The sequence below is a fragment of the Diadema setosum genome, chromosome 15 (genome assembly GCF_964275005.1).
Source record: "Diadema setosum chromosome 15, eeDiaSeto1, whole genome shotgun sequence".
NCBI classification, from domain to species: Eukaryota; Metazoa; Echinodermata; class Echinoidea; order Diadematoida; family Diadematidae; genus Diadema; species Diadema setosum.
Window position 1 is genome coordinate 36,956,544 of NC_092699.1, and position 12,614 is coordinate 36,969,157.

Below are 12,614 nucleotides of genomic sequence, written 5' to 3' on the forward strand. Positions count from 1 at the left end.
GTACAGATGTACTAGTAGTAGTAGCAGTAGTAGTGGTAGTAGTAGTAGTTTTAGTAGTAGTAGAAGTAGTACAGATGTACTAGTAGTAGTAGCAGTAGTAGTGGTGGTAGTAGTAGTTTTAGTAGTAGTAGAAGTAGTACAGATGTACTAGTAGTAGTGGCAGCAGCAGCAGCAGCAGTAGTAGTAGTCCAGCTTTAAGAGCAATACTGACTGAGTAGTGTCTTCATTTCAGGCACCGAATTGTGGATGTGAATTTGGATAACATTTGCTCCTGTGACTATTGCTCCCATGAAATATCTGCATGCTAAGCCAAACATAAATTCTACCCACAAGCATAATCTTTTAACCCTAATCCTAATTCTCACATCAAACTAAACCTAAAACCCCATCATAGCCCAAACCCTAACCCTATTAAAGTCCTTGGAGAAAATAACACCGGAGCAACTGTCGCAGGAGCAAATGTTGTGTCACCGTGAATACAGTACATGGTATATCTCACCTTCTTTGTTTCATGCAGTGACACGCCCAGCGATATGACTATAATAAACAGAATACATCCTCCGTACACATAGTAAACCTCTAGAATCCAGAGAATAATACTGAAGATCTGGAACAGGTAGAATGGGTGCAGGAGCTGTGAAAGGGAGAAAAAGGGTAAGTCTTAATATTCGCCTATAATCGCATCATATGCATAGTTTGTTGCAGTTTTGCCTCCTGTCGTGGGAAGTATCCCCCAAGTCTGAGGCTAGTTTTGTTTTTGTTTTTTCTGTACCTGCTCTATCGAAATATCAAATGTATCACACAAAACACATAAAAAACAACATTACTGCATATTGTGAGCCTCCTATGTCATTATCCTTGTTCAGCATACTATTCTTTTCAGTTTTTCAGAGTACTGGTTTATTTGCTCAAGGACCACAATGAATTCCACACATTTGTACAAGGCACTATCAATTTATGCACTTCCTGATGTAAACTTATATAAATTGTCTGGAATGCCCCTTTTAAGGTTTTTAATTAAGTGTGTGACTGTCTTGTTTCTTTGCATTTTCTTGATACGTGAATGAGTCCAATCTAGCAACGACAGTAAAGTATCAGCAGGGGTGGATCAAGGAATTCCATAAAGAGAAGGCGCCTTTACAAAATTAAAGGGGGCGCCAGCCCCCCCCCCCACCCCCCCCCCCCCCCCCCCCCCCCCCTCTGGATCGGCTACTGTATCACGGTGCAGTAGGTGTGGATGAGCTGTATTACCATGCAAGCATACATGTAGCTGTGATTGCCATCACTGGGTGCATGCAGGAGTCAGCAATATCATTACTTTTATGCTACATGAGCTGCAGCTATTGATGTAACATTACAGAGCATCAATCTGGCGAGAGATTGCACAAATGCTGTCCTTTTATGGAGTCAGTGGGAATCTCTAGGTGAAAATAGTTGTAATAAATGTTTACAAGTAATATATTTGCCATACAGATAAAAAACAAGACGAAAAGGCTGTACCCTTGAAGACCTGGTAACGTAAGCAACCACGGGATTCATTTATTGCCAATCAGGGTACATTCATAAACCACAAATAGCACCAGTCAGCAAATACGTGCATCAAAGCATACACTCATTGGGAATAGTGCACTCCAGTCAAAAATTTCAGCTGTTGGTGTACCTGGTACTACAGTACTTTAATACACTGGGACCAGTGATACAGCTGTACATAGTTTGGTACAAGGATTCTCGAATACAATGCATTCCCTTTATAACGAAAATGAACGAAATTCCGGTTGCAACGAAGTAAAAATCCAGGCGGCAACATTATCCACTCCATGCATTTTTATTGTTTATTCGTTTGGTTATATCAAAATCTCCATATAGCGAAAGGACACTACCCGTCCCCGAGGACTTTGTTATAACGGGAGTCCACTGTATAAATCCAAGCCTGGCCAGCCTTCCTACTCCTTGGTACATGTATTCCAATGCTACTGTAACTAATCTGCAATTTTACTGGTAATTTTAACAGCCAATCGGCATCACTCACCTCTTTAATGAGAAGCTTGAGGTATGATGGCACGGCAATTTCAATCTCATTCTTGCCATAGATGGTTTGTCTGTGGGAGAGATTGAGGAAGGATTATCAGCTTTTCAATCTTCAATGCACAATATATAGGAGGACATGTCAGAGGGGAATTCTAGATGGATAAGAGGTTAGTCTGACAAGAAAAAGTAAAGTATATATAAAGTTTTATAAGCACAACAGTGAACATTTTATCAAAATTGGATCAAAATTAAGGAAGATGTGAAATTGTGATGTTTCAATAATTTTCATAAAACAGTTCTTGAACTAACAATATGACTGTGCAAATGAATAAAATAATGTCATCACCTCACAACTTCCAGGAGGGAAACGGACTAACCACCTTTCATACGTTATATATTACATTTTATTATTACTTTTATTATTCTCTTTTCCATATTTAATTTTATTTGGTTCTTTCTTTGCGCTTTTTCCAATTGCAGACCCTTTTATTCCCAGTTGATTCCTTCCGCTAGTCCGAGTCTCTTTTATACAGCCTATTTCCACCCACACATACACACACTTGGTTTTGTTTGTTTATACATACGTGCCTATGCCTGCTTATCAACTTACAATGTATACAATTTTCTCTCCTTTGGATGTTGTTTCCTCCCCCCCCCCCCCCCTGTATTTCATATGTGCTTCATTTTATTTCTTTTATCAATATCTTTATCATTATTGTGATTATAATTATCATTATTATCACTGCTATGTGTGAATATATACTTTGATATGTTTGATTACTTTCATTTTGTTGCCTCCTCCTGGTACACCTTTCAGGACTCACTGTTTGCTCAGCCCCCCCCCTTCCTTCCCCTTGCTGTTGCTTTTTCACTCTTTCCCTTTCTTCATCTCTCTGGTGTTCCTTATCTTCTTTGATGTTGCCTCCCTATTCATCCTTTTCCTTCAATGGTTGCCCCCTTGATCCTCATGATCATCACTGACCCTCCTCTGCCTTTTGTCTGTCCACCCTCCTGCTCTAATCCCCCTCCCTTTACCTGTTGGGCTCCTTGCCCATGACCTCCCACCCTCTCCTTTGTTTTCTTTGTTCTGTGTACCCAGTCTGTCCCTGACTGATCTTGTTGTGTGAAGTCCTTAAACATTGTATGTGATTGCTTTCCCTGCTTGTTTGTCATTTTGCCTCTCGACTAAGATTCTGCCAGGATCGAAAGCTCAGGTCCCTTTTGACTCCATTTTACTCCATTGGCTCACTTTTATTGGATAAGCAGTTTTCAGCAGCTTTATTTGCTACACCTCACAACTTGATATGTATGGTAGTTTGTACAAAAGTTTTGAAAATGCCAGTTCTTTTGTTCAAATGCAAATATGCCCCAGTCTCAAATCCTAATGTATTTGGCTTATCATTACTTTTAGTTATTCAGTCAGGAATAATACTATGTTTTACACTTTTGTAATTAGCAAAAACATAAAGAAATACCAGTTTGGGTTGTTGTTTTTTTTTTGTAGAAAGTCAATGGAAATTTGCGAGGTATTGACATCATCAGTTCACTCATTTGTATTTTAATATCAACTGTTCAAGAACTGACTTGCACAAAATACCAAAACTTATCTTTATCTGATTTTGATCAAATTTTCAATCTTGTGCGTATATGTTACTTTTACTTTACAGACTAACTTTTAAGTACTCACGCTCATGCTCTTAATTCACTGATATCATATCCCAAGTTACTTCATGTTTAACTAACATGCAGTGTTGTCCTTATCCACCAATCAAACCCTGGGGAGAATTCAAAGAGCAATCGGGAAGATACCGGTACTTGTGTAGAACAGGGCTCTGAATAGGCAAAATTTCTGAATCTGGAATATCTTTACATAATCTTCTTCTTATCTTGCGATGAAGAGGTACTGAAGGTTTCTTTTGTGGCATATAAAGGATACAATACAACTGTCAAGTGTGTTGCAAACATTTGAGTCATGAAAATTACAAAAATCACATATGTTTCTGTAAAACATCATTCAAAATTTTGTTCAAGAATATGCACGCTTGACATTCTAATAACCTCTTTTCTTGCAGTTTAACTATTCAATATATTGCAGCCAGATGCCAGCATAACTACAAGATGTACGTGTAGAGGCAGATGCCGCAATTTTGCATTCACTTACTTTTGGCACTGCTGGTCTCGACTGTAACCATGGAAACCATAAATGGCTGAACAGGTGGTGTTTTGGTCCAGCCCATATAGCCGGATGTATTGACAAGACTGGGAATCCCATATGTAGGTCAACTTCCGATGCTCAAAGAAGTGCAGACAATTATCACTCTGGAAGACAAATGATATAGAAAAGAAAAGATGGCAAGAGATGAAAAGCAGAAAACTTTTTGTCTAACACAAAGAATCAAAAATATATGTCATCACATACAACTGATATTCTTTATAATCCTTTTGTTCTGACCATTAGCAATTTTGAATATAGGGCATTTATAAGAGAATCTTGGAGCATTAAATCCATTTGGTCCTGGGGTAATTTTGTCACTGAAATTATCATTCATTCATTCATTCATTCAAGCATATGCCACAGTGTGCCTGGTCATATTGTTTGCTGGTCACCTGGGGCAACCGCAAAGGCGTCGGCATCATTTGCCCGTTTTCTTGCGTGGGTGGGTAGGAGGACCACTTCACTGGGTAAGAACCGTGCTCTTTGCGAAGAATGAATGAAGTGGGAACTTTTACATGCGTGAGTTATGGCTAACTCACACCCAGGATGGACTGATTTTGCTACAACACGCATTTCCCACAGACACTTGCCCGAGTATATTCGGGACTCGTCCTCAAAGGGTTAATGTCCTATCCGAGGGACAGAGTGTTTTGCTTCTTACACAAGGGGACTGAGTGCTTACACACAACACTGTTCAGTGAGGGAGACTTGGGAATCGAACGCGGTACCCTTGGATCTAGAGGCACTGATTGAGCCATATCACTGACCTACTGAAATGACCATTATTTCCTCATTAAATTGGAAACACAGCACTTTGTTGCATATCATATATTGAAGAATTAATGGTTAGATGGAACTGGTTGAATGCACTAAATTTGCACAACATCAAAAGAAATAATCACAAAGATTGACCAATTTGAGATTGGAAGCGTAACTCCGATCTTCTACAGCGTTGCCAATTTATAGATCAGGCACAAATTTGGTAATGTACAGCCTTTTGATAATCCTGTTATTAAACTGAAAGAAAAATGGCTTATGACCAATGGGTACAAGTGAAAGAGAATATTTAAATTCACTTTGTGAAATACTAGCTTAGCAATATATATAAAAAAACAAACAAACAATAGGAATGAAAAAATAGAGCATCAAATCACAGGAATAATAACGTGTCTGGAATTTAACCAGTGCTGATCTCTACAGGAAATACATGGATAATTTCATTGGCTAATCACTGAAGCCATAGAGCCACCATCACACCACGCACATACCACACACAAGTGTGGAGCCCATGATATCACATCTTCTTGGTGGCAATCTCTGTTGGAAAATGTGTGGTAACATGGCGCCGTGGCCTCTTCAATCATTTGTACAGCAAGAATGGGCCAATGAGATATTTTGCTGTAGAGATAAGTGGATTTACTTATTTAAGAGATGATCTGAAACGTAAAGCCCGCCGCACACTATACGACTCATGACTATACGACATAAAGACCGTAAGACCCTACTATACGACCTAAAGACCATAAGACCCAGTCGTACGACCTGCCAACGCACACTATAAGACCTGACCTTATGAGTAGGCTTACGACTGTTCTGCCTTCAGTACATTTTACCAATTCGTATTCGTAAGCGCACACCGTGAGCACGGTGTGCGCTTGCATTGTACTGTATCTTGATTGGCTGAAAGCCCACGACTGGTCGTGGAAATTCAACATGTCTAATCTCTACGACTGGCACTAAAGACCCAGTCGTATGACTGGAAACTGGCAAGGCTGGTGATGTCACACTTCCGGTCTTACAGTAGTACGACCGGTCAGATCGTATAGTGTGCGGTGGGTTCAAGGGCTGCTAGTTTTCTCAAAGCGATCTAGTCTGTGACTCACCTCCTTCTGCTTAACCCTCAGAAGAGCTCTGGTGTCATCCATCTCATCTTCTGAATCCCAACTTGAGTGTGACCACAGGTGGGCGTGGCGTCCGTTCTTGGTCCCTTCACTGTTCCCGACGACAGCGGCGGTGGTGGCCTCTGGCGCCGTGATGGGCTCCGCGCCGCGCTCTGTGCTGGTGCTATAGAAAACGCTGAGTTCGTTTGTGCCTGGCACAACAGTCTCTGGCAGGTTGGGAGTGGGCTGAGACATGGCACTGTGTGTGTGTGAGCATGTGAGTGTGTGTGTGTGTTTTGTGTGATGGGGATGCAGTTGCCGGGTGTGGGGGGTGTGGGCATGCAGTTGCCAGGTGTGGGGGGTGTGTGGGGTGGAAGATGCGGGCAGGGGAACCCAGTTGGTATACAGTGCAAAGTGATGCGGAGAGATGGATGAGTACTAAGTCAGTGTGTCATAAAATGAATAAAAATATCAATAGGTTATGTTTAGACACATAGGAAACATATAAAATGACAAAACATCACACATGCAATAAGAGTTGCGTGTAAAGTGTAAAGGATGAAGTGATGAAATGAAATCATTTAGGGTAATGTAACAAAAAAATACATCACAAAGAAAGAAATCCAACAGGATTTTTAGAGTAGAAGGCATACAATTAAGGTTCAGAAATGTGTGCATATTTATTGAGCAATAATTTCATTGCAAGCATGCAAATGTATCAAAGACAAACAGCAGAGAAATAACAATAACAAAAGGAGGAAAACAGTCATAAACATGTGTGTACACACAACATAAATTTTTATCATGGTGTTACATTTGTACGTTGGTCCAAAGGTATATAGGCAAGATGTTTATTTTCGTTTGTGTAGCCATTAGGAGTTTTTCCACAAGGGAGTATATAGTGCAGGAAATACCCAGCAGGTATTGCAGATTGTGGCAGCAAAGCAGCGAAGCAATGATTCCAAACATTGCAGTCAGACAGCCATGCAGAATAAGAAAGAAAATAAATGTGGGGAAAACAGGAGGAATTTGCAAATGAGCAAATGGATTGTACATCGACAAAATTTAAAATAAAATAAAAGCAATCATGATGGAAAAATTTAGAATGTAGCACCACATTCACAAAACACATACATTGTAACATTAATATCAGGAGCACATATCCAGTTTTGCGGTATAAAACAGATTTTGACCAAAGGGTTGGGAGGGGGGGGGGGGGATAAAATTTAAGGGGAAGCAAGGGAATTGTGGGTAAAGGAAATGAGAAATGGAAAGCAAAACTAAACATTAATCCTTGCGAAGATATCATGTAATATCATACAGCCACGTAAATTAATATTGCATGTGATTGACATCAATGCAGTCCATAATAGTGCAAGCTGTACTTCTAGACACAAAAGACAAGCATGAGGTGCATGAGCCATGGTATACAAATAATGAATGATTATGAGTGCAATGGAGAGAATATTTCATGAGCTGAAAGATGAAATGATCCATTCATCGAGGCTGCTCCTCATTGAATGACAAAAAATTTCATCTCTCATCGAATAAAATATTCTGTCCATTGCACGAATGAAAAACATTTATTATTTGTTTTATATATAACACCTAAAATAGATCTTTGTCATTAACATTTGATGTTTTATGACTTTTGAAACAAGAGTGAATGTGCGGGATCTGAGATCGAGAGAGTGCTCACTGAACGCATACACACTGCAAATGCAAGCATCTTACATTAGTAGTGTACCGGGCTCGCGGCGTGTGTGCAATGGAGCATATCGCATGGATCCAAAATTGCATGGTAAATGGAGCCACAATTACACGAATGATGACGTCATAGTGAAATGGGACGAATGATCAATGTCAAACAACCAATCAAATGACAAGGATCTATTTAGGCTTTATATAATGAACTATATGCTATCAGAGCGAAAATCCATCTTGTGCTCAGGTTGACTGCCACAGAGTGCAACCAAATAAATCTAATCAAAGACAGTGTCATCAAATTTAAAGAGCAATGAAGAAAGCATTTCCTTTCTACTGATTAATATGTTTACAACATCAGTGGTCAAAATAAAAAATACAGATTAGCTGCCACAATTTCACAGCATCAGAATTTTCTATGCAGCATAAAAATCTTCATTGAATTTTGTTTTGTTTTGTTTTTTGTTGTTGTTTTGGCATATTTTTGGATACAGATTCCCATGTTTTCCAAGATCAGTGGTCAAAATAAAAAATACAGATTTTGGTGGTAGCCAGGGCTGCACACTAACCCATGTTTTTTACTGGTCCGACCTTTCTTTCCGACCAGTGGCAGTAGGTACCCAGTTTTTACATTTTTCACTGGTCCATTCCTGAAAAAGTCAAGTCCTGGTCCGACAGTGATTTTTACTGGTCAGGGACTGTCGGACCAGTGCCAGTGTGCAGCATTGGATCGTAGCTGTCATAATCTCACAGCGTCAGAATTTTCTGTGTTGCATAAAAATCTTCACTGAATTTTGTGATTTTGGGTTTGTTTGTTTGTTTGTTTGTTTTTTGCTTTGGCATAAACAGAGATGAAAAACTATATTGTCCACAAATATTTTGGAGGATCAATGTTACAATGATTACTTAGAAATGGGAGGGGTGTAGTCGCTGAGTTATTGATTTAAAAAAAAAAAAGAGCAATTCCTTTAATCAATCTGTGCAAAAGCAAATGGGAAGGATGTGAGGCAGTGATATAATAACCTTTTAGAATTTATACATTTAAAAAGTATCAATGATCTGCATAAATATGCCAACTTCTGCAACTTTCCACTTTATGTCCAATTTTATGTAAACTCATTCTTCTATCAGTTTGACTTAGATTTATCTGGATTTTCACAGTGAAAGACTGACATGAGCGAAACAACATCAGCTGGGCATTTCTGTTTGGATGTCTGAAATGTTTCATCCTTCTCATCAACTGCATCAAGTTACTTCATGTAGTTAACAAATATGCCTATTGCCAGGGCTGCACACTGGCGCCGGTCCGACGGTCAAAGACCGGTAAAAGTCACTGTCGGACCGGTAACTTTTCAGGAAATCCACAAGTTACCGGTCCGACATGACCAGTAAAAAAAAAAAAGAAGAAAAAAAAAAGAAGCATTGGTGGGGTCAGTAGAAAGAAAAAGAGCAGGCCCGATCAGGGAGAAACAGAATGCAAGATATCGCACTGTTCAACAAGTTTTACGCAAGTTTTCGTTTATGTCTACCGGTGCACTTTGTACAGTAAACATACCTGTACATTAGTTTTGAGCACGAGCAGTCGACCAGTTATTCGCCCTCGCTTGCGCATTTGGCGCTGCTCACGCACTGCCATGCAATGCAATACATGCAGAGCATGTACAGTGTAAACTGCTTTTCGTTTGCTTGCGATCGGCGGTCATGCCAAGACAGCGTTTTTCCCCAATCTGTGCCGTCTAAAAAAAACACGCTGCCAGACAAGAAGCATTGATAGAAGCGCACGCATTTCTGGGTCATTTTACTCATGATTTTTTAACGCAAGATCGATCCGATCCCGGCTTCGCAGCAGCGTGGCAGTTATGTTAGAACTAATTTACTTGTGTCGATTTTTAGAAAAAGTAAAAACACATTCGATATTCAGCGGTACAGTAAATGGATCTGATTGCGTTCATTTTCATTATACACAGTCATTTCACAAATGAATATTTTCATTCGCTCAGAATGGTCTCAAAATGAAGATAGGCGCAAAAAGGATCACGAAATCGGCTCTTCCGTGTACTTTCTAAGAACGCATGCACAAAATGTGAAGAGATAATACTAGGGAGGAAAAAAAAATCATGAAATCATGGCAGTCCCGCTTACATATTTGAGGTAGAAATCGTCCCAAAAAGGAACATGAATTCGACCGGCCGCGTCGTATCTTTCAAAAGCTTATGTACGAAATGCGAAGAGATTACAGAGGAGAGAAAAAAAAAATAAAGGACAAATTTTGGTGAGTGCATCATAAAAGATTACAGCCGAATAACAATTCATGAAATCAACGCAATCCCGTTGAAGTTTGAGGAAATAACAGGAGCAAAAAGGATCTTGAATTCAGTCCTGCATGCCGTGTTGGTTATCAAAAACGCAGGCACAAATGCGACAAGATTATCGGGAGAAAAATAAAAAACACATTTTACCCTTCTGGTGCGTGCATCATAAAAAATTACATCTGAAGTAATTCATGAAATCGCCACAATCCCGCTGATATTTTGAGGTAGAAATAGGCGCAAAAAGGATCGTGAATTCGGCCGTGTCGTATACCTTTTAAGAACGCATGTACGAAATGGGAAAAGATTAGCGGGAGAAAAATAAAGGACACATTTTCACCCCTTTTGGCGCTTGCATCATATAGATTACAGCCGAAAAGTAATTCATGAAAATTTCGCAATCCCGTTGGAATTTGAGTAAACAATAATAGGCGCAAAAAGAATATCGAATATGGCCCTGCATGCAATGTATAATTTTGAAAACGCATGCACAAATGCGAAGAAATTATCTGGAGAAAAATAAAGAACGCATTTTCAACCCTTCTGGTGAATGTATCACTAAAGATTTCAGCCGAAATAATTAATGACATGTCGCAATCCCGCTGATATTTGATGTAGAAATAGGCGCTAAAAGGATCGTGAATTCGGCCGTGACGTATAGGCAATGTACGCAATGCGAAGTGATTATTGGGAGAAAAATACAGAACACATTTTCAAACCCTTTTGGCCCGTGCATCAGAAAGATTAGAGCCGAATAATAATTCATAAAATCATCGCAATCCCGTTGAAGTTTGAGAGCTTTTGAGGAAACGATAGGCGCAAAAGAATCATGATTTTTGGCCGTGTCGTGTATCTTTTAAGAACGCATTTACGAAATGCGACGAGTTTATCGGAAAGGACACATTTTCAACCTCTTTTGGCGCGTGTATCATAAAAGATTGCATCCGAAGTCATACATGAAATCATCGCAATCCCGCTGATATTTGAGGTAGAAATAGACGCAAAAAGGATCGTGAATTCGGCCGTGTCGTATACCTTTCAAGAACGCATGTACGGAATGCGAAGAGATTATGGGGAGAAAAATAAAGAACGCATTTTCAACCCTTCCGGTGAATGTATCACTAAAGATTTCAGCAGAAATAATTAATGACATATCGCAATCCCGCTGATATTTGATGTAGAAATAGGCGCTAAAAGGATCGTGAATTCGGCCGTGACGTATAGGCATGTACGCAATGCGAAGTGATTATTGGATGAAAAATACAGGACACATTTTCAAACCCTTTTGGCCCGTGCATCAGAAAGATTAGAGCCGAATAAAAATTCATAAAATCATCGCAATCCCGTTGAAGTTTGAGGAAACGATAGGCGCAAAAGAATCATGATTTTTGGCCGTGTCGTGTATCTTTTAAGAACGCATTTACGAAATGCGAAGAGTTTATCGGGGAAAAATAAAGGACACATTTTCAACCTCTTTTGGCGCGTGCATCATAAAAGATTACAGCCGAAGTCATACATGAAATCATCGCAATCCCGCTGATATTTGAGGTAGAAATAGACGCAAAAGGGATCGTGAATTCGGCCGTGTCGTATACCTTTCAAGAACGTATGTACGGAATGCGAAGAGATTATGGGGAGAAAAATAAAGAACGCATTTTCAACCATTCTAGCTGGTGCGTGCATCACAAAAGATTACATCTGATGTAATTCATGAAATTGCCACAATTCGGCTGATATTTAATGTAGAAATAGGCGATAAAAGGATCGTGAATTCAGCTGTGTCGTATACACATGTACGAAATGCGAAGAGATTATTGGGAGAAAAATACAGGACACATTTTCAACCCCTTTTGGCCCGTGCATCATAAAGATTACAGCCGAATAATAATTCATGAAATCATCGCAATCCCGTTGAAGTTTGAGGAAACAATAGGCGCAAAAAGAATCATGATTTTTGGCCGTGTCGTATATCTTTTAAGCACGCATTTACGAAGTGCGAAGAGTTTATCCGGGAAAAATAAAGGACACATTTTCAACCCATTTTGGTGCGTTATCATAAAAGATTACAGCCGAAGTTATTCATAAAATCATCGCAATTCCGCTGATATTTTAGGTAGAAATAGACGCAAAAAGGATCGTGAATTCGGCCGTGTCGTATACCTTTCAAGAACGCATGTACAGAATGCGAAGAGATTATGGGGAGAAAAATAAAGAACGCATTTTCAACCATTCTAGCTGGTGCGTGCATCACAAAAGATTACATCTGATGTAATTCATGAAATTGCCACAATTCGGCTGATATTTAATGTAGAAATAGGCGATAAAAGGATCGTGAATTCAGCTGTGTCGTATACACATGTACGAAATGCGAAGAGATTATTGGGAGAAAAATACAGGACACATTTTCAACCCCTTTTGGCCCGTGCATCATAAAGTTACATCCGAAGTAATTCATGAAATCGCCACAATTCCGCTGAT

General features: G+C 39.5%; 1 protein-coding gene across 1 annotated transcript in view; it reads right to left on the reverse strand.

Moving 5' to 3' along the window:
• The window catches only part of LOC140239182 (polyamine-transporting ATPase 13A3-like), a 48,593-nt gene that overhangs the window by 27,062 nt on the left and 8,917 nt on the right, over positions 1 to 12,614 (reverse strand). The window contains exons 5-8 of the mRNA XM_072319064.1: positions 6,127 to 6,382; positions 4,190 to 4,347; positions 2,030 to 2,099; positions 500 to 634 (exon numbers count right to left, since the gene is read on the reverse strand). Of these exons, the coding sequence (XP_072175165.1) occupies positions 500 to 634; positions 2,030 to 2,099; positions 4,190 to 4,347; positions 6,127 to 6,382 (619 nt within the window). The remainder of the gene's footprint in view (positions 1 to 499; positions 635 to 2,029; positions 2,100 to 4,189; positions 4,348 to 6,126; positions 6,383 to 12,614) is intronic.